A 22,986-nucleotide genomic window follows, 5' to 3' on the forward strand; every position below is an offset into this window, starting at 1 on the left:
TATACATTTTACATGGCTCAAACAATTGCTTTCATTTGACGCATCTCAGAAAATAAAGACATTTTTGTATTTATTGATTTTTTGTCTTCTTTTGGGGATCGTGGACTAGTGGCAGAGTTGCTGGGTGCCACATGGAAGACAGAAAACAATGTTAACAATTGTGATGGAAACATTATTACATGATCATGTTGAAAAGAATACTTACGGAGTAGTAGTCCAAGTAATGACAACCTAAACGACACAATACATTAGCAGTAGTAGCAAACAAGGGTAGTTCAATGTACAAAAATGATCGGAAAAAAAGCACCTTGGTATATGCATACTTACACCTGCTAACACTGATTTTCCCCTTTGTGCACCGAATACGGCTGATCCAGTTCCGCCACACACACGGAACATCCCTGGTCTCTCTTTCTTTTAGGATTATTGTTCCAGATTCTTTGATATGGTAGTTTGCATACTCATCCAGGTCAACTTCACAAAAGGCCTCTGTGTACAATTAAAGTAAGTAGCCAAAGTTTTTATTCTCACTGGTCTACAAGGAAAATGACATTCGTCTTGCCTTACCTTTGCATGTTGGTACTTCTGACCAGGTACCATCGTTGTAGCAAACCACTGTATCAGGACCAACCCTTTTGTAAAAAGCGTTGCAAGCGTATTTGATAAACATTGGACTCTTTCTCACGACATCGCCGTTTGGCATGCGTGGGTACGCTCTGCAGTTGTCAACTGAAATATGGGGAAAAAAAACACATTTATTCGTTTTAATTGCATTTTATAAGAGCTCTGCCTGCGTCTTTCCTATGCGCCACAGTAACCTGGAAGTGACAAGTAAATGTGGAATCATTGGGTAAATATTTTGGTTAAATTTGTGAAAATTATGCTTGAAATGTACTCTTATTTAATCATTTTTCCGTAAAAAAATAATACAAATTCCAGTAATGCAAAAATATTACCACAAAACACGTTTTTATAGTTTTATAATATACAGTTATAGCCAAAGAAGGTTGCAAATGCCAGCATTTGACAAAGAAGGTGGTCCAAAAGTGACGTTAAATATTCATTTATACCTTTTGGTCATTATTATTTATCTAGAATGATTTAATGAATGCAAAACTATTGTAAAACTATCAAAACATTTGTGGGGTAACTGTGTTAGCAAAAAACTATAGCGTCAACCACTGATGACATCATAAGTCGGGCGACATAACTGGGGTTGCAAGCTAATAGGCTGCTAACAAGGACATTTGGACATGGAGAACACAGTTGTACTCACAGAGTGTATTAGTAACACAAGGTTGGGAAATGTACGCACTTTCAATGTTAGGTAAGAAGCATGCTGATGATCAAGGTCCCACTCTACTTTTGTTGGTCATGATATTGAAAAAAATTGGAAATGTTGCATGTAACGTTACCTGTAACTATCAGAGGTGTGCTAGTGCTGTCGGTCTTGTCGGAAGTTGTTGCAGATCCTTTACGAGACAAAAAGAAGATACACGTTTTACAATTCAACATACACTACATACACTTAAGAATACTGTAATTCCTTTTTTTTGCAGTTCATTGCTTCCAGAATTTCTTCGAAGTAGGATTCCTTATTTAAAAATGTAATATTTATATAGTACTCACAGAAATAAAAACTGTTTACTACCTTCTAAATTGGTTTTTACACATTATTAGAGTCCTCTAGACCTAAAATAACACCCCTATAGTCACACTACACTCGTATTGTGCAATATAGTACTCATAATAACAGAAAGTAAGGTTATATAATTGCACGGCAACAGCAGTTTTACTGGCAAATAATGTCCCCCAACCTGTTTCAGTGACTAAAGAATACAGTAATCCTTTGTTTATTGTAGATCATTGGTTCCAAACCCCATTGGGGATTTCCACGAAGTAGAATTCCTTATTTAAAAATTTTATATTTTCATAGTACTAGCAAACAAAACTTGTTTACGACCTTCTAAATAGGTTTTTAAACATTATTAGAGTCCTCTAGACATAGAATAACACCCCTATAGTCACCATTGCACTCGTATTACCCAATATAGTAGTCATAAAAATTTCCCCACTGAGGGACGAATAAAGGCATATCTTAATAATAACAGAAAGTAGTAATAAAGGTAGTAATAATAACAGAACCTACAGTAGAAGGTTATATAATTGCACAAAAACAGCAGTTTTACGGGCAAATAATGTCTCCCACCTGTTTCAGTGACTGTGGAGCCACCGGTGTGAGTACCACGCCCGCGTCCTCTGTCTGACAGTAAACAGAGAACAACTTAGTCATGAAATAGTGTGGATAATAAACATACATATAACATGTTGATAACCTACTTGGATCAACAGGTTTTGTCACTCCACCCGATGTGTCTTCATCATGCCCAACGTCTTGTACTTGGGATTTTGCTTAAAAAAAAGTACAAATATACATATTGTTTACAGATGTATTTTTTTAATTACTTTGAAGTGAAATATTTTGTTATATAGTGAAATATAGTGTGAAATATCTGATTTTGTGCATTTTTCATGTAGTCTTCCTCGTTGCCTTGACATAACACATCAATAAATTCCTCTAAAATGGACGTTGGACATGTTTATTGATGTTCCAAAAATGGCATAGGTTAGGGGTCGGCAACCTTTAATAGCAAAAGAGCCATTTTGCCCTCACGCTCACTAAGGGAAAATAGATGGGACAACAAAGAGGCTGAAGAGCCACATGAGGCTTTGGAGCCCCAACCCTAACCCTAACCCGAGCCCTAGCCCTAGCCCAAACTTGAACTCGAGCTCTAACCCTATCCATAACCCTAAAACTAAGCCATCCCTAGACCTAACCCCATATCTAACCCAAACACTAACCCCAGCCCTAACCCTAGCGCTAACCCCATCCCTAATCTTAAGCCTAGCCGTAACCCAAATTCTAACCCTATCCATAACCCTAAAACTAAGCCTTGCCCTAACACTACCCCCATCCCAACCCTAGCCCTAAGACCATCCCCAACCTTAACCCTAGCCCTAACCCGAACTCTAACCCTAACCATAACCTTAAAACAAAGCCTAGCCCTAACACTACCCCACCCCTAATCCTAGCCCTAACCCCATACCTAACCCTAACACGAACCACAGGCCTAACCCCAACCCTAACCCTCGCGCTAACTCCATCCCCAACCTTAACCCTAGCCCTAAACCAAACTCTAACCATAACCCTAAAACTAAGCCTAGCCCTAACACTTTTTTTTTTTTTTTGTCCCGTCCAGCCATTGGGGCAGATAGTATTGTTGATCTAAATGCCCTTACATGCTAGACAGATTTGCTCTGTGTCAGGAAAGGTGTTGTGCTACAACTTCCTTGTACCATGAAATTTTATTTGCCGTTATTTGATGTTTTTGTTATGCCATTTGGGGCGACTGGACCGGAGCAAGAAGAAGAACAGAAAAGAAGAAGAGAGAAGAGAAAGGTGGGGTCGGAGGGGGGGGGGGGGGGGGGGGCAGTAGAGGGAGAGACAAAAACAGCAGCAACAAGAATTCCCAAAACAACAACAGTGACAAACAGTACAGTTAAATGTCAATGATGGCTAAGGGTCACACTGGAGATGATATCAGTGAAATGAAACAGTCCAACTTACCAGTAACGATGAAGACATGACCCATGATAGTAAACACAATTGCAACCATACAGTTACAGTAATTAAAATCTCACTGCTTGACATCATTATTACTGTAATAATAGCATACCAATACTATATAAACATCAGGGAGCCTAGCCCTAACACTAACCCCATCCCTAACACTTACCCTAGCCCTAGCATTAGCCCTAACCCCATCCCTAGCCCTAACCCAGGGGTCGGCAACCTTTACTATCAAAAGAGCCATTTTACCCATTTTATCCCTCCCCTTTAATCCTAAAACTAGCCCTAACCTGAACCCTAACCCTAACCCTAACCCAGGGGTCGGCAACCTTTACTATGAAAAGAGCCATTTTACCCCCCATCCAATGAAATGGACTTACAGCATTTCGGGGCTTCACTCCAGGCTCCAGCAGAACAAAAGATGGACTTCTTGGTGTCTGGTCCCAGGACACCGTATCCCTCTTCACATTCAAATTGGACCTCAGAATCTGCTGCAAATATCTCCTGGTACTTCTGAAGAATGATGACAGCGTGGGGGATTTTAGGTGGCACCGTGCAAGAATTTCCACTTCCTGTAAATAAGCAAATGAATCATTAGCAGGTAAGGTTGGAATGCGCTCCGATTTGACACGGTGGAGGAACGGGACGTACGCTCACAAACGGGTAAGGAGGACCAGGCTCCGTTTCTACACATGGTTGTTGCTTCCTGGGTTGTGTGTTGGTATCCTTCATCACATTTGATCTGAAGTACCCATCCTTCCTTGTACCAGCCTTCACTACTCTCTGTGTATTTTCCATTGGGAATCATTGGAGGAAGGCAGCAGCTTTCATCTGGGGGGGTATAACAATAGGATACGATTTCAAAAAGTGCATCGAATTTATTGGAAATGAATGACAGTGAGGCTCCATGGTGGACAAGTGGTTAGTGCGCAGGCCACACAGCTAGGAGACCCAAGTTCAATTCCATCCTCGGCCATTTTTGTGTGGAGTTTGCATGCTCCGGTTTCCTCCCACATTCCAAAAACATGCTAGGTTAATTGGCGACTCCAAATTGTCCATAGGTATGAATGTGAGTGTGAATGGTTGTTTGTCTATATGTGCCCTGTGATTGGCTGGCGACCAGTCCAGGGTGTACCCCGCCTCTCGCCTGAAGACAGCTGGGATAGGCTCCAGCATCCCCCGCGAAAATGAATAAATGAATGAGCTTTTTGTTCGGAGATTGCCAACAAAAAACTATTAGATGTTGTTGTTGTTCCCCGATGTGTCTATGAATGAATGATTATCCTGAATACCAGGTCGCTCAAAAAAAAACAACTTTGGAGTGGCCACTCTTCCCACGGAATGAATTAATCTTTGGGGGAACGATGTTGGACGATGATAGGTGAGCCTCATTTATTTATTCCTACCTTTCATACCTTTTTTCATTCTTTTGTAATCAGCAGTAGAACAAGTTTCAGGAAAATATCAGGTCCCAACTAAAAAAAAACATTCATTCATTTTCTACCGTTTATCCTCACGAGGGTCGCGGGGGTGCTGGAGCCTATCCCAGCTGTCTTGGAGCGAGAGGCAGGGTACACCCTGGACTGGTGGCCAGCCAATCACATATATACAAACAACCATTCACACTCACATTCATACCTATGGACAATTTGGAGTCGCCAATTAACCTAGCATGTTTTTGGAATGTGGGAGGAAACCGGAGTACCCGGAGAAAACCCACGCATGCACGGGGAGAACATGCAAACTCCACACAGAGATGGCGAGGGTGGAAATGAACTCGGGTTACCATCATTCATCTGTTCCAGAAAACTCTAACCAAAATGAACTTTAACCAAATCAATTATTCCCATAACAATTAATGGAAACCCAATGAATCTGTTACAGTAAGGCAATAATGTTAACACCCAAAAAAATTATAGTTTTAGAAAAATCAAGAAAAATCAACCATGTTACGATCTTTCTTAAAGAGTAAATAAACTGACTAAAAATATTATTTTACTAAGAATGCGGTTATTAATATGTTTGATGTGTATCTGTCCAATTTGGGGTCATCAAGATTCTGTCCAATGAGGTACTGTTACTGCCAACATCAGTTGAGGTGACCCTGGCCCTTTACCGGTGGGAACACGATGTAATCAAGTTACAACAAGTTAAACACCGAAAGCGGGTTTGATGCCTTACTCTCTAGCCTGCGAAGAGGGAGAAGCTACAAACTGGTAAGTCATCAAAATACAAATATTACTAGCGCTTTCAAATACCAACATTGCCCCCAAAGTGTTGCTTACCAATACATTGTGGTCTGTGAGACCATGAGGCGTTCAGGCACACGCTGGTGGCCCACCAACCGTCCACTGCTGGTTTCCACCCGTCCATGCAAGCATATGTGAGGCTGCTTTCATGCAAATAGGTTTCTTGTTCAGGCACTAAAAAACCTCCATCCATTTGGGGAGCACCACAGGACTCTCCCACACTTTGGGCTGATGACAATGTCACAAAAAAAAGAGACACTCATTTCTATTGTTTACAAACGATCAAAAATGGGGGTTGACTTACCACCAAGAGCCGCGGGATACCACAGAAGGATAAATACAAGACACCTGGGAGACATTTTGTCAGGAATTATAATATTCTCTGACAAAACTGAACAAAATCCTCTCAATCAGATCAGGACGAGTTAATAATTAGTAAATACCCCACCCCCTTGCCAGCTCAAAGAGCAAACACGGACATCCAATGCTCGGGATAGCACGCTGTTTGCACTGACGAGCCATGTTGCAAGGTGTAAATAAAGACATTTTCATCATACATTGTAGTGGCCTTTTATTGTGGCCAGACTATAACTATTATGCTAATTTTATTAAAATTTCAGTTTAAATAAAATATAAAAAAGAGGTACAATGTCCACCTATTCATTTTCTATGCTGCTTATTCTCACAAGGGTATGCTGGAGCCTATCCCACCTGACTATGGGTGAGAGGCATGGTAATCTAACATGCATTTTTTATGGAATGTGGGATAAATACCCGGATAAATACCCGAAAAACATGGAAACTCCACACGGAGATGTATAAGCAGAGATTTAAACCTAGATTTTCCTAGAATCTCCTGATTGTGGGGCCAACGTTGTAACCACTCCTCCACCGTGCGACCCGAGATGTAATGTAAGAGTGAAAAATGTTCAAACAAAATTGAATACTTTTTGTACCCGCTAAGCAGAAATACTGTTTAAATCAACTGGCCTAATAGTAACATTTCCATCATAATATACAGTAGAATGTACAGTACATGTGGCATCTTTAGTGTTAAATTACTTTTGGTGTTTTGACCACGCTTGGAACCACTGCAACTTTGACCTTGAAAGAAAAAGGATAAATGACTCAATGATTTTTGGGACTTTTGCAATGTCTGCTTGCTTATGTTGAAATAACAAACACAACCCGGATGACGGTTGCAATAGAGCTAACAACAAAATGATCATATTAATCATTTCAATGAACAATGTTGCCTCCAATGTGTTGCATTCGAGCACAGGTGGACAAATGTTTGTAGTCAAGGTTCACTTTTGTTTTTTTAGAAAACATGTCAAGATGGAACGGTCCACTGAAACATGAGATCACTAGAGTGGAGTATGCGTGTGCAAGACTTAGTGGCCTAGTCCAAGTCCTGACCTGAATCCTATTGAGATGCTGTGGCATGACCTTAAAAAGGTACTTCATGCTGGAAAAGCCTCCAATGTGGCTGAATGACAACAATTCTGCAAAGATGAGTGGGCCAAAATTGCTCCAGACTCATTGCAAGTTATCACAAACGCTTGATTGCAGTTGTTGCTGATAAGGATCACTTTTTCACAGCGGGCCACGTAGTTTGGGAATTTTTAAAAACATGTGTTCAGTCCACCACAGGAGATATGTCATGCTACACATATATCGGTATCGGCTAATATTGGTATCGGAAATTGAGAGTTGGACAATATCGGCATATCGGTTTTCCGCAAAAAGGCCAATGTTAAAATATTTATCATCTGAAACATTTTAGTGACACCACTGTATTAGGAGAAATAAGTAATCATCTGACAATTGTACAAGGGTATAATGTGAGGAATAATGTCATTTTAGTGGCAGAGTTGAAATATTAAATACATCGAAATTAAAGTTGTAATTTGCAAAACAAATGAGCCATAATTTTATGGGAATACTAATAAAAAAATATTACGAGACCATTTATGCGCACTATTTAAGAGTGCTCTGGGAGAAACCATGCTTTCACTTTTAAGTCCCCAAATACCAAAAAACCCTCCTAAGGACACTACATAAAAACCATTAAGAAAACATTAAAAAGTCACATTTGTCGCTAATCGCTTTTGAGAAAACCTGTCGTCAAGGGAATGTCGCTGCATCTTAGCGCCAAAATCACCAAGTTCATTCCAAAAAGCCAATGGCATCTCAGCTGGAAAAGAAATTAAAAACAGAGCAGCCAACACACACTCATAAGAGGCTTTATTGTCCATCTGTTTAATGCCTTATAGCAATCTCTTCCATATTTCTCTCTGCTCTATGATGACATCAAAATGAAACAAAATATTTGAATGAACCAGCTCTAGGTATGACTGCGTCAAAAGGGATGTGCCAAAAGAAGCAGAAGCTGCTTTCTGAAGTATTGAATGCTTTTGTCTCGGCTCCATCTGCTTAAAGCATGTTATGTACATCAGGCTGCCAACACCCCCAAATAATAGATATTAAAAAATATGCAACACAAATGTCTCTCACCTCAAACTCAGCGGAAAGTGTGTTAAATGAGTCACGTTGTTCCTCTTCACTGAAAGCAACAAGTTGGTGCTAAAATGGATGTCACTAAAACAGGATATCACCTGTTTGACATGATCTAAACCCAGTTTTTTTTTTGTACTTTGGACTACATGGTTACATTCGAACAACAGAACAAAACCCTCTTCAATCCCCTCTCTGTGGAAAAACAAGATTTGCATTACAAGTGCTCAGGGAAGGAACCCGCTAGGGTGGTGCTCCATCATTCCTCTTCGCTAGGAGCATGTCATGTTGGACGACGGGATGCACGGCCGGCTCACCACGGATGGAGATGGCCGAGCGGAGGAAGAGGGGTGTATATTCGTGAGGATTTCTGGGTTTTGGACGTTGTGATCTGAGTTTAAAACCTGAGGTGAGATTTGTGCTTCACCATGTATCTGGAGGACAGAGACAAGACAAAAAAAGTTTCTATATATTAATATAATTTTATAGATCAATACACCAATAAATGATATAGATAGATGTGCTGTAATACAGTAAATTCCGGTGTATAACCTGCATGTGTCCACGTCATAACATACCATAATGTGGCGCTCACAAGTCCATAAGGACCAATCCACTCTTTACTTGACAGGAGCCAATCATAAAGGACCCAGAGACTAAAGCCCATAGGGAAGCTGACATCATTGCAGCACCCCAATGCTGAAATGCGTTGCTAAATCATATTGGGATATGTTTGTATATTTCTATATACATCTTTTGAGAGTTAAGTTGCTTGGTGAAGAATTTTGTAATGTAATGACCTACTGTGTGCTCGTTTTGAGTGCACTGAAAGCTCATGATTGGCTCCTGCCAGTATTTAAACAATTAGTGGTAGTTCTGAAGTAAAGGAGATGTCACTAGATTAGAATTTAGCCACAAATTAGCTGCATTGCTTTACAAGCAGGCTTCACATCTTAAGAAAAGATAGCATCTTAGACACCAAAATTAATAATAGCCACTCATCACTTCCTATTCACGGCAATGGAACGTTCAAAGTGTGTAACAAAAATAGATTAGTTGACGCAAAGACTTGATACCTGTCGAGGGTTTCCCAAAACCGCAAAAAGACGGGCCGGTCCAGATGGCGCCTGTGGCGGCTCAGCTCCAATACGGTCACATCCCACTTCTGCACGTTGGGGTCGGTTTTGGCCTCGTCATACTTCAAATGAAAGGCTCGAACTGGAAGCATCACACAAAACACGTTCATGTACATACAGACCAAGGATGGACAGTTTCTAAGTTTTCTTGTTCGGCTGTAGTCTTACTTACTTTTGGCAAATATGTCGACAGGAGAGCCATCAGGCAGCAGCCACGGCCACCCCTTGAATTGCCATGCAGGACCTTGCACAAACACAGCCACCACTCTGTCCCTGTAGAGGAGGAAAATGAGTTATCCCAAGCTGGCAAACAAAGATCCACTTCAGTGACAAAAAAACCCCTTCAAACTAAAACATGGACCAAATCTTACCAGTCCTGTGGCGCTAGTTTGAGAGGTTGGTCGATGACTCTGTATGGGACAGTGACGGAAAGTGTGTTGCCGCCAGGTTGGATCTGGTCTTTGCGCCTCTGGAGAAGAACCTCATTGTCACGCTGGATGCCTTGCTTCTTCTTCTCGTCAGACGTGATGAGCCTGGCGGGATACAAAGCCCCGACTTAATTTTCTGTAGAGGTGGCGACCTGATTGGCGACTTACTTGAGGTCCTGTAGGAGATCCTTAGCATTCAGCATCGTGATGAGTGAGGTGGTGGCTGCTGGGATGATGATGATGGGCGTGCGAGAGCCTGTGGGGAGGAGAAGATGGTCAAACTGTGAAACTGAGACTCATGCTCAGATAAAAACCTGAAGTGGAAATGCAAATATGACAATTTCACACGATTGATTGAAGGTTATCAATATCATATCATTGTTCAAATTTACCTTTTTTCTGATTTGGTGGCGGTCTGGCTTGTGAAACTAGAAAATAAAACGGATCCATATATGAGTATTTACAACAAGCATTATGCTATATTAAAAGATCTACAGAAAACAACACACAAACTGGAGCATCAATACCTGTGTTGACGTGTTCAGTACATCAGACCAATAATATATATATATGATACAATATTACCTGGGCGAGGCACAGGCTGTATTGCAGGGGTCTGGGCCTTCCTTGCAGATGCTCCCTCCTGAAGAGAGAGAACACAATTGCATCTTCTGTAGTTATTGCACTGATGTTGTTATAGACTATTGATGAAAGATGCATCAAGTTTGTGCATTTTATGTCTGGAATGTCTTAACAATAACACGCAACCAGTTTGGTTGTTACAGGCTAACAACCCTCGTGCATCAATCGCGCTGAATTTGTATTCGACTGTTTCTTTGCAATGACTCTTTCTTCACAGACGACCAGAATTTGAGTCAGTGCCTCATTATCAGTCACTGGGTCAACCGAGAGCAAATAGCATGACACACTGTTAGCCAATGAATAATAGAATTAATAATAAAAACCTGGAAGACATTATATGCCACTTATGAAGCCAATAAGATGTTTCAAGAATGTCTCAAATGGCATGGCCTCAGATCTCATACATGTTGAAAATATGTCTCTGCTCCAAAAACCAGCCGTAATCAAGCCAATCTTATAAAAATAATAATCTTCAAGTCTGAAACAACTTCCTGACATTTAAAAGAAAACTGTACTTTGTTTGGAAAATCCCTTTGTGAAACATGACCACATGCCTCTTTTTCCCTGCTCATTCTAAAGAGAGCTAAAAAAAAAAAAAAAAAAAAGTGGGTGCTACCAATGCACGCAATGAGACACCTATTTTGACTATAAAGCCCCAAAACAAACAAACAAACCCATCTAAAACATGTCAAATATGTTTTACTTACATAACTGACATGTATATAAATAAACCAAGCTACAGCTACACTGTTATTGTAGCAGCTAGCACAAATAACACATTTTCTGGCATAGTCGGCCATAGTGCAGCGCCTCATGACACGACCAAGCGCTGTTCAAAACAATGCGCTAGGACATCCACCAATCTGTAAAAGAACAACATGCATATGGAACAACTCCAAATAGACCCACCCACCCACCCATTAGCCAGTGCAAAAAAGCGGTTGCCCCCTAAACCTATTAAATTAGGCCACTCTTAGCAGCAACAACTGCAATCAAGCATTTTGCAATGAGTCTGTTACAGTGCTGTGGGGGAATTTCTGCAGAATTGTTTGACGTTGGATCCAATTTTGATGCTTTAAACAATTTTTTTCCCTGCCTTTGGTTTTAATATTTTACGGAAATAACTTTGATTTATCTTGTACATGAAATGTGCTATACAAACAAACCTGATTTGTCTTGCCTTATTTTCCAAATAGCTCCAAGTCATTCAATATTATATTATATATATTATAGTATATATTATATAATATAATATTAACACGGTGCTATATCAAATCTTATGTTCTCAATTTTTCCACCTGCAATAAATGCTCAACGTCTAATATTACAGGACGACAACAGTAATATAAGTATGGACAATGGGGATTACAATATCTTACCGTATCTTAAGAAAGCAGGCGGGTGTCAAAACAGATCAACAAGTCAAACCAGTTAAGGGGTGTTTGCGGCTTTCATTTCAGCCCTTTATAAAAACAGGCCAAACTCCTCTTCAAGACACATATGCCCCGTTTTGTATAGCAGACACACATGGATGTAGACCCTTGTTTATTGCTGGTTTATCATGGAGCTTTTTATGTTTGCTACTACACAACCATGACATGCAGGCTCAGCCATGAGGTAATGCTATTTTTTTTTCTTTGTAAAGTCTGGGGTCAACAAATAACCATGGTGTTAATGTAATGTGTATTCTTGCCATTTTATCTGAGGTGTAACTGCACTTTTTTTTTTTTTATTTCGTCCGTCAGTCACAATTTTATGTGAAACATGGACACATATTTCCTCCTCTTTTATATGCATTACAACGCCAGAAAGCGAGTTAATACGATTATAACAATCTCACAATTGTATGTGAAACATGGACACACATTTCCTCCTCGTTTATATGCATTACAACGCCAAAAAAATGAGTTAATACGATTATAACAATCTAAAAAAACTGCCGGTTGGGAAGTTCATTCAGAGAAACACGATTATGTCGACCAAGTAATTGTTTTGTTTGCTATACATGTTGTGATCGTGCGATAACACTGCACTTTGATGCTAACATGTAATACTTACAGTCCCCTGCCGTATTGTGACGATTTAAAACATTACCGAAACTTTTACTCGACGTATTGAGTTCACATGGAGCATTTAGCTTATGCTACTTTCGTCATAAAACAGCGGCATAGATACATCAACAACACTTACGATGTCCGCTCTCCGTAGGATCGCTGTGTGTTCCAGCACAAGACGCGTACTTTAGTCGTCTGATTAAAAACCGCCGACAGCAAACAAGCATCCCGCCGAGTCTTCGTAGCGAAGTTGGGAGCTTGCCAACCGCTCTTCCCTCTGTGAGTGACGCTGACACTAACTGCTAGCAAAGCGTCGCGTTAGCCCGCCAGATAAAATTAGTTTTTCGTGTTAGCTGCTACAATAATAATAATAATAATAATATCGCTGTAGCTTGGGTTAATATAGAAGTTCGTTATGTAAATGGAACAATTTTGTGAGGGCTTTAGCGTCAAAATACGTCCATTGTTAGCTAGCTAAAATGCTCAGAAAAGGTAAAGAAACGTTTGTTATGTATTGCAAACTACATGTTTATAAACTTTGCAAATAAATAGAATGTACAATGAGGTTTGAATAGTTTCGACTGCATATACAGTGGCGCTTCAAAATTTGTCAACCCCTTGAGCAATTTAAATGTTTACGTTATTTTACCAGGCTGCATGGCGGTGGCTTGTTGTTTGTCTATATGCGCCCTGTGATTGGCTGGCGACCAGTCCAGGGTGTACCCCGCCTCTTGCCCGAAGACAGCTGGGATAGGCTCCAGCATCCCCCTCATGAGAATAAGTGGTAGAAAATGAATGAATTTATTTTATCATAAAATTTCAATTGTAAATAAAGTCTGGTGATGTTGAATTTAACATGCTGTGTAAGCTAAATACTTCCAACATACCCAATTCTCTCCCTGTTACCTAGGTGACAACAACATTAAAGCCAGCATACACCTTGCGCCTGGAATCGGATGACAAAAGAAAACAAGACGGCCATCCGGATACAAAACAATTTGATTAAGTGCTGCTACAACCATGCAATGGAAAAGACGCCACTGCTGTTCGCATATTGCCAACTTTGCCTTTCTCCTTGTCCTGCTGGCTCTGCTGAACTTTCTTGTTCCTCACACTTTTCATCCAAGTCTCACTGAACTGTTTCAGCTGAAAGCTGAAGAACTTACTGCAAACAACTCAGCCGTTGAAAACAACACAATCTCACATGAGAAGCTAAACATCTCCACTGTAGGTCCAACAGAAAACGTCCCTGGTCTTTTCCCTTATATAATCAATGAACCAGACAAATGTCAAAAGAGTCAAGCAGCCCCATTTCTGGTGTTCATAATAGCTACACGGGCCTCGGACGTGGAAGCGAGGTGTGTCATAAGGCAGACCTGGGCAAACGAGAGTTTGGTGCCAGCCGTGGGAGTCATCCGGCTATTTCTGCTGGGGAAAGGATCGGGGGACGTGGGAACTCATCAAGACAGGAAGCTCCAAGAAGAGAGTCGCAAGCATCATGATATAATTCAGCAAGACTTTCTGGATTCATACAACAACCTGACACTAAAAACCTTGATGGGTCTGCACTGGGTGGCACGGTACTGCCCACATGCTGGGTATGTCATGAAGACAGACACCGACATGTTCGTCAACACAGACTACCTTATCCACAAGCTGCTGAGACCAGAGCTGAAGCCCAGGACAAACTACTATACAGGCAAAATAATAGAAAACTCGTCACCGAATCGATATAAAAACAACAAGTGGTACATGTCCCGAGAGGAATATCCAAACCCTAAATATCCCACCTTCTGCTCTGGGACTGGTTATGTACTCTCAGCAGACTTAGCTGATAAAATCTACAGATTATCTTTGCGTATACCCCAATTACACCTGGAGGACGTGCATGTGGCAGTGTGCCTTAACCAGCTCGGGGTGAAACCCACCCATCCACCCAGAGGGTCCCTATTCAACCACTGGTATGTGCCTTTCACAGCCTGCAAGTATGCCAATCTGATAACGTCACACCAAATTCCACCCAATAAAATACTTGAATACTGGAAGACCCATCAAAATAACAAGAAAATATGTAAAATTTTCTAACAAATGAAAAGGATGCTGATGATTTTGTATAGTATATATATAGGTTTTGTACAGTGTCATGAGATAACTGCTGTTGTGATTTGAGTTGAAATGAATGAATGCAAATGTCAGTTTAAAAAAAAAAAGTTAAATAAATAAAAAGTTAATCCTGTCTCACATTTCATGACTTCAATACATGGACAAGATTGTATTGGCATTTTTACACTTCTTTGCAATGAGGAAGTCGACAACAAAACTTGTTGACAGATTCAGACCGACTTTTAATGTCAAGGATTGTGGATGATGATACAATTAAAAAGAAAAGCGCAGTTTTCCTTTAAATTAGAGGATCTTTGGACTTACCGTCACTGATTTTAGAGTCATGCCGTGGTAGGTACCCATGGTATCGATCTTGAAACCCTCCGTTTCTAAAAAAGAAAAGTGAGAATTAAAATCTTGAATCATCACAGCAATGTGAAAGTATGTGTAAAAATAACAGTCAGCATTGGCCTTAAAGGGGACCAATTATGCCTTTTTCCACTTTTCTGACCAATAAATGTAGTTAGAATGTTGTATTCTTGTGTTAAATTATGCCGAAGTTTCAGATAACAAGGTTTGTGCATTTGGAAGTGAGCCCTGAGAGAAGTTCGGGATGCCTCAAAATGCTCGGTTTCAAAAGGCATCGTAAAACTGTCCCTTTGTGATGTCACAGAGGGGCAGACGTCCTTATATGGGTATGTCTAGGCCGGATAAGCACTCTGTCCTCCCCCAAGCTCTGCTAGCAAAGGCACATCATGGAAGTCAAGTCATGGAGCAAAAGCGCTTGCATACAGGGAGCGGGTTTGCTAATAGCCGTTTCCCACAACTAAACAGAAAAAATGCTAAAAAAAAAAATACCCCAGCTAAAATGCTAAAGCTACTTACCATTGAGAGATGTCTTGAAGTAACCTATTTTCTTGAGAAACTTCAGACTGTCCAGTCTCTACTTGTGGATCGGATTTGGGATCCGACATGGTTGTATGTTAAAAGCCAACATTTTAAAAAGATGAATTGCCGTTTATTATCAACTTCGATAAAGTTAGCAGCACAAACACGAAGTGTTTCTATGCATGCTGCAGTGTTACCAACCACAGCAGAGTGGGCAAGTCTGCCGGGAGGCCGTGGGTAAAACAGACCGTTTTTGCAGTAACCACAAAATCCAAAGAAATACAGCTGAATAGGTGCAGATTCTGGAAGAGCTAGAAAGCTTAGTCCACAACTCAATACAAAGGGCTGAAAAATGAGTATACTCTTCATTGTATGTGCCTGTCCCTGTAACGATGCAAGGTGTGTATCTGACAACAGATTCAAATGCCATTGTGTTTCTTTAAAACACAGAAGCAGTTAATGCCTACAGCAACTTTGGACCTCTTAAGTAAACTTTGGTGACGTGTGTGACTGTCTGCATAAAAACAACAGATAAGTAACACAGTGAAAAGGCCGAATTTGAAAAACTGTCAAGGATAATTTGAGGCTTTTCTAAATTCAACACACGCACAGCGCATTAAAACAGGTTCTGGCACCCACAGTAATAGGAGCTATAATAACTCACCCTCTTTTCCTTTGAATCTCTCCTGATCGTATCTGTTGTAAGCAGCTGGAACAGGCTGCTTGTTCCTTAGCGATGGGTCCTGAAAAATATAGAAGATCGCTGGTTATAGTAACATAATATTAAGATAATCAATACTTGCTCACAAAGACAGACGTGGTATTTGGCAGTAAGCCAGACTGTTACCAACAGTAATTTTTCCAGAGCCAGTGAAATCCATAATGAGTAAATATTCAAAACAGGGTTGGGTTAAATGATTAAATTTTGCAATTGATTAATCTACAAAATAGTTTTTCGATGCATCGATTAATCTAACGATTCATTTTAAAATCAGATTTGATTCGATTATCTCCCCATAATTTGACCTATGTAGCAATTCATGCTACTTAAAACACACATTTCTTTCCAATATATTTTATTAACAAGTTAATGAATTGAAGTTAAGTGAATTGTATTGAACAATACAACAATAAAGTTCACAATTGAATCTTATAACAACAAAAATAATAAATGACGTCGATGCGTCAGGCAAAATCTACAAAAATAGAGTAATAGTCTAATGTCCATAAATGCAACATACATTCTTGCCCGTGCTATTCCCTGGATAAGGCAGCAGAAACACCATTGTGTGCCATGTTTCCGGGTGTTTGGCATGCTTGAGAAGGGTATTGTTAAGTGCTGCTCGTGCCTCAGGTCCCATGAGCAGGTGAGGGATACGGCTACACCATATAAAGACAGTGACAGCATCTCACTGTTACAGCTCAAGTTGTCTTGCGTGGGGGAATTCCACTCATAAGTAAGGTAAAGTGAACTGGGTTGTGTTTCACGCCCTATTCAAAAAAAATATTGCCCCAGGCAGGGCAGGGGACGATAATAATTAAACTTGCTTACAGAGTAGGCATGGGCCGCTATGAGATTCTGGTATTATAATCTTGGGCAAAAAAAACAGTTTACTTACTGTATTATTTCATAGTGGCAGGTCACAATTTTCCACAAATTTCTGTTTCTGGGTCACGTGACTGTTGTTAGCAAATGAGGCATTGTTAACATTGTTGTTCAGTGGAGAATAAATGGTTAAGACCACTCCAATTGTAGCCGTTTTGAAAGCGTGACTTTTTTTTTTAATGTCTTGAAATAGGTAACCGGCCCATGCCCACTGCTGAATTAATTAGAATAAAAGCTTAATTTGTTTGGTGATTTCACTCCCCAGATAAACCATGTACTCAAGATCTTTACAGATACTTTTAAATAACCTTTGAGTTTGTGGTTAAAAACTTAATTGTTCTTCATTTTGCAGTGCCTCAAATTGTATTGTCTTTTCATAAGATATTTGAGAAATTGAAGTTGAAAATTTGAATTTGCACCTCAGCTTGTCTTTAAGTGGTGATGGTGGGTCAAGCAAACCTACAAGTTTAGAACCACTGCTTTAGACAATGTTCTTACCACTTGAGTAGCATTCTGTGCTGGTCTTTGCTCTGGAGCACGCCCTTCCTCTCTGGCTTTGACCGACTGAAGAATGGCAAAAATGTTCTTGGAGAAGTTCTGCAAAAGTTCAGAAAAAAATATTGTGTTCATTCATTCCACAAAGGCAAATGTTTTTCATTATTTTAGTCAGCAGGTCAATAAAAATATGCATCAGGGAAACCAACATTAATATGATGGACACTAAATTGTAATTCACGTTTGCCATTCAATATATTGTAGGAAAGAACGCCCCCTACAGGCATATTAGGGTACAACTACTGAAAATTCAAGGTTACCTTACATTTTTAATGTGAGTGCCACGTTTTTTGCCTTGAAACAACCACACACAAGTGAAGTATCCAACCTAACACAATGTATTCAATTCTACAGAAGAAAACATCTATTTGCAAAGAAAGCGCAAACTGATTGAATGCTATTAATGCCTCGTGGACTCTGACCTTTCCAGTGCTCTGGAGAATAGTTGTCCTTGTCCTCCACACCCTTTCTCTGCTGACAATGTCTCTGGTCACATCCACCTCAGCATCCACAAAGCTTCTCTGTTTGACAGTAATATCATCATCCAAATCCGTTTTGATGGTGGACCGTTTCTTGGCCATAATCTTGGCTTTGATGGCTGCAATTTTCTCCACGGACATGGCCTCAGACAGAGATCTGCAGGAGGAGGAGGAAGAAGACAGTTTGAGACAACATGCAGTTGTTTAAAAAGGGGATATATGGAACACTGCTGTTAAACATGTGGGTCTCTGGAGTGCCTGCCCACCATCAGGTGTGAAATTAGGCAACCAATTTGTGTGTTTGCTCTCTTTTGCTCCCAAAAAAATGTGGAAAACAACCTGAAAGGTTTGGATTTTGGTCCTATGACTGAGGCAACAGTCTAATTTGAACTTCTCTGTGCGAAGATCCTCCATTGTCTTCTCTAGCAAGCGCCTACACGGAACCTCTACCATGTCTAAACCAAATGTTTAGCAGGGCTGTGGTGTTGTTGGATACATAAACTGTCACACAATTATATAAAATGGATTGGGTGCACTCTGCCTCTCGCCCAAAGTCATTTGGGGTAGGCTTTAGCATACCCGCCCTGACCCTGGTGAGGACAAGCTGCATAGAAAAGAGCTCCTTCTACCCCAAAGTTGGGTTCAGTAATTTCTTGACTTCATGTCTGCTTCAGTTCTCCGTGTGGGTTTAGGACTGCGATTGTGTGGGTGACACTTTCATTTCAACACGGCCAAAACGTCTCACACTCCCTGCCCACACATCTGACAAATGTCTGCCTGCTACTGCAGTACAGGGGACGGAATGCGAAGTGACTTGTTATGCATTAGACAGAACAACATCATACAAATACCTATTAAGTCTGGCGTCCCGACACACCCAGCCACAACCAAATCCAACATTTCTTTTTGGATAATGTTGATACAATCCTGTGTTGACAGGTAACATTTCAGTATCAAATACAAATGTTTTGTTTCATTTCTGTGTGGACAAGGCCCAAGTATGTTACAATGTCTATTTGACTGGAGCATGTCATCAACACGCTATTAAGAAACCTAGGAATTGTTTTAAACCAGTGGGAAAACTGTTTAAGATGATGTATTTACTTTGTAGAGAATAGGTAACAATACCTGATCTGGTCGGTCTGTACAATGCCCTCTTTGTGGCCCTCCAAACGAGCAGCCAGACGCTCCTTGTCCAGACGCACACGCTCCTCATCCTGAAGGTGAATACAAAGACCACAAAATTAGTTATTGTTAAATCTTTTACAGGAAACCACATCCAGTACCGGGCTTTGTCTCATTTGCTTCTGGGCAACAATAAATTAGTTATTTGATTCATGCATACCTGCAGGACATTTTACTTTGAAAAATAATCATCTATTAGCATGTTTTTCTGCAGTTTGTCACTTTTTATGCACAGGTAATCTCACTACCTAACAAAATTTCAAAACTATTGTCTGAAGAGCTTATTTGAGTTCATTGCATTCTGAAGCAATTGGAACATAATGGGGTGGACTCCTTAACTGCAACAATCCCGGTTGATTTACGACAGGGGTGCTCATTAAGTCGATCGCGATCTACCGGTCGATCGCGGAGGTGGTACTGGTCGATCGCGGCGTGACATTAAAAAAATATCATCCCAGCATCAATGCCGTCACTTGATTGATATACAGCGCAGCCATTCAGATGACAACTGAATGTTGCCCTTCGGGCGACCAATCAAATCAAACAACGTCTCTAAGTGCAGCAGAACTTACCAAGTCAGCCTATCATCCATCCCCGTTACTTGATTGACATACAGGACAACCAGTCAGATGACAACTGAATTTTGACCTTTAGGTCACCGCTCATGCGCAAACAACGATGCAAAGTGCTAAGCTAGTCGGCGAATTGCGAGATTTTAAGCCCTCGCTAAAGTTTATGGTCACTAAAATGAGTGAAGGAGCTGGACCAAGTAAAAAGGCAAAAAACATATCACTTCCATACGGATATGGAATATTATACGGATATTATGATACGGATATTATCCATGACTGATAAACATTTGGAAGTGTGCTTGAGGCTGGCTATCAGCAGCTACTGTCCGGACTATGCATCCCTGGCTGGTTCAATTCAGTGCAAGTCATCAAAGTAAACTCAGGTAATTACAAAAAATTTTAATAGTTAATTATGTGTGTTTTGCAATATTGGCTCATTTGGTTATGTAAGGTACATCAACATACATTGTGCGTACAAATAATCCTCAATACATTTGAAAATAAATGGATGTTTTGCATTTTGTAGTGGATAGATCATTTTGACTCGGTCATTTTAAAAGTAGCTCGCATACTGAAAAAGTGTGAGCACCCCTGATTTACGAGTTAGTGACCAATAGACTAACATGACGCCAGTGATGGGAAAATTGAGCAACACTCTACTATGGCACACCTCCTCTTATTATGATCAATACCACAAAACATTAGTTATGTACTAAAGATGAACAATTAGGGGGGGATCACAAGATCTCGCAAGATTAAAACTTGACAAAATTTCTCGTTCAGAAAAAAAGTCTTGTTGGCACTTGGCCTGGGACAATAAAGGAATCAATTAATCACACAATAAATACAAATTAACCTGATAATTTTGTCAGCCTTAATGTATTGCTATGTGCTTGTGTGTGTTCCTTGTCTCCTGCCTCCAAACATACAGAAGGATGGTTCACATTGTGCATTGGTTTCAGCACCATGCCACGTTTGTTCCATAGAAAAACGGCATGAATGGAGTGAGCCCTCTTTGGGTGGAGGCAGGGCCGCTGGCATACACCAGAGTGCAGAAGAGCAATGCAAGGCAATGTAGTACACATTAAATTTGTAGATAGCGATACATTAAAAACATTTGTTTTTCACTGTACTTAAAAAGCAATGTTAAAAACTTATCATTGAAAGCCCAATCTTATGTATCGCTTTGTGGACGGAGTGTCTTGTGACACCCCTAACAACAATAAATTGCTACGTTTCAAACAATTGTAACATTTTTGTTAAGTTGAGAGAAAAACTATTCACCTCAATCCTGGGTTTTTTGGCTTCTGACGACACTTCATCAGCTGCTCTTTTCACTGAGAGATCAAAGCAATGCAAATATTGTGTTAGTAATGGAATATTTTAGTTTTGAATGAGTACTGCAACACGTTTGATTAACACATAAACAACGTATTCACAAAACAGTTGGAGCGCAGTTTGTAGAAACGCCACCCTTTTGACCTCTGTCTCTGAAACTCAACACGGAATGGAGCCTTATATCCCAAGGACTAATTCAAAACAGAGTGCAAAATATTCCATTCCTAAAAAGTGCCACATGCTTTTAGTTTAATACTAACTGTGATGTCAAAATAGTCAATTTAACAACACAGACATCTGTTCTTAAGTCTCCCGACAACCCACTACTGAAAGTTTGAATTAACACAGACACATCTAGGGCTGCAAGAAACAACACATTCAAGCGGATAGAAATAAACAAAAAAAAACATACCTTGTGTGGGTCTTTGCAGACCTATCTCTATGGGTGCACTTCTGTCAATACTAGTCGATGTCGCTGTAAAGAGAAAAAAATTGAGAAACTAACACATATGATTACGCTTTTGGCAATTTTATCATTAAGGGACATAACTTGTGAATGAGTTTCCCTGTTCTTATGCTACTTACAACTCTCGCCATTGAGGTAAGACAGCAAGCCCCTTCGATCAGGCCTTCGAACAACAGGGATATTCTCTGTCTATGAAAATATAATGGACAAATCAATTTTAACAATCAAAAGTGGCTACTGAGTAATTGCTGATGTGCTACAAAGATTGAAAACATGTTGACATTGACATAATCGTACACAACACTTACTGCTGCTCTTCGCACGTAGGACGGATGTGGAAGATGCACATTGTTGAGCAAGAATAAAATAGAGTCCAATGTATAGTACTGTTTGGGCTGGCCCTCTTTACCAGTTCTGGAGGAATAAAGGACAATGTGAAATAAACATTTGCAAAACTTGCACACGGATTATAGAAAAGTTTAACATTCTGCTACTCAAAACAGAATTCTATCCAAAAGACGAAAGTAACTTCTACTTAGGTTCGCTACTGTACACCCTACAAGTTTACAATGCTATACTGTACATCTCCCGAGATATGCGTAATGGCTATTACATGAGGGATTACGGTGGTAGACATATACGCAAAGGGAATCCGTTAACTTAAAACAACGTGTATACATTATGTGAGTTGGTGTTAGCTTCTAACAGCTAGCCATACCTTTCTCTGGAGCATTACCGATACATAAGCTGCAGGCCTACAACTGCAGGCCTGCAAACTATACATGTGAATAAAACAAAAGCTGACTTACCCCCAGATTATATAGTTGGTCTTGACATTTTTTGGCCACGAGAACTCTCCAAATATAACTTCATCTCCTTTAGCGACGATCTCTTTTTTCTGGATATTGTACTGCCGTAGAACACTCAACACATCCGCCATCTTCACTTGTCTTGTAGAAGTGTGTTGCGAAGGCCCCCAGTAATCAACATATGGCGTCCTCGCTGGCTGCCTGAATGAAAATGATCCATTTCCTTGTCTTTAAAAAAAAAAAAACTGTTTCGCCCAAATTTGGAACCGTAACTGCAAATATTATTCATAATTTCCATGACGTCAAACCATTACAACACGAAGAGTAT

The 22,986-nt window shown here is 40.2% G+C and overlaps 3 protein-coding genes across 5 annotated transcripts; 1 reads left to right on the top strand and 2 right to left on the bottom strand.

Moving 5' to 3' along the window:
* Positions 1 to 6: 6 nt before the first annotated feature.
* On the bottom strand, positions 7 to 6,331 carry LOC131126548 (complement factor H-like). The gene is made up of 11 exons (XM_058069203.1): positions 6,185 to 6,331; positions 5,917 to 6,108; positions 4,283 to 4,462; positions 4,012 to 4,203; positions 2,341 to 2,412; positions 2,210 to 2,263; positions 1,416 to 1,472; positions 568 to 729; positions 328 to 489; positions 206 to 231; positions 7 to 120 (listed from the first exon to the last, which is right to left on the bottom strand). The coding sequence occupies exons 1-11, from the start codon at positions 6,237 to 6,239 to the stop codon at positions 106 to 108; spliced, it is 1,167 nt and encodes a 388-aa protein (XP_057925186.1). The 5' UTR covers positions 6,240 to 6,331; the 3' UTR covers positions 7 to 105.
* LOC131126549 (beta-1,3-galactosyltransferase 2-like) lies at positions 5,763 to 15,023 on the top strand. Of its 3 annotated transcripts, none has more exons than XM_058069206.1 (2): positions 5,763 to 5,847; positions 13,568 to 15,023. In XM_058069206.1, exon 2 carries the CDS (start codon positions 13,678 to 13,680, stop codon positions 14,740 to 14,742), a length of 1,065 nt encoding a protein of 354 aa, XP_057925189.1. In that variant the 5' UTR covers positions 5,763 to 5,847; positions 13,568 to 13,677; the 3' UTR covers positions 14,743 to 15,023. The 3 variants fall into 3 exon arrangements, with proteins under 3 accessions (XP_057925189.1, XP_057925188.1, XP_057925187.1); XM_058069205.1 differs by lacking the exon at positions 5,763 to 5,847 and adding an exon at positions 11,953 to 12,936; XM_058069204.1 differs by lacking the exon at positions 5,763 to 5,847 and adding an exon at positions 11,953 to 12,220.
* On the bottom strand, positions 8,111 to 22,861 carry cdc73 (cell division cycle 73, Paf1/RNA polymerase II complex component, homolog (S. cerevisiae)). The gene is made up of 17 exons (XM_058069202.1): positions 22,659 to 22,861; positions 22,158 to 22,263; positions 21,969 to 22,038; positions 21,796 to 21,858; positions 21,330 to 21,382; positions 19,417 to 19,505; positions 18,232 to 18,445; positions 17,753 to 17,851; positions 16,313 to 16,391; positions 15,085 to 15,149; positions 10,547 to 10,604; positions 10,354 to 10,389; positions 10,130 to 10,217; positions 9,905 to 10,066; positions 9,706 to 9,806; positions 9,474 to 9,615; positions 8,111 to 8,831 (listed from the first exon to the last, which is right to left on the bottom strand). The coding sequence occupies exons 1-17, from the start codon at positions 22,787 to 22,789 to the stop codon at positions 8,795 to 8,797; spliced, it is 1,593 nt and encodes a 530-aa protein (XP_057925185.1). The 5' UTR covers positions 22,790 to 22,861; the 3' UTR covers positions 8,111 to 8,794.
* Positions 22,862 to 22,986: the final 125 nt, after the last annotated feature.

Source organism: Doryrhamphus excisus, chromosome 3 (genome assembly GCF_030265055.1).
Source record: "Doryrhamphus excisus isolate RoL2022-K1 chromosome 3, RoL_Dexc_1.0, whole genome shotgun sequence".
NCBI classification, from domain to species: domain Eukaryota; kingdom Metazoa; phylum Chordata; class Actinopteri; order Syngnathiformes; family Syngnathidae; genus Doryrhamphus; species Doryrhamphus excisus.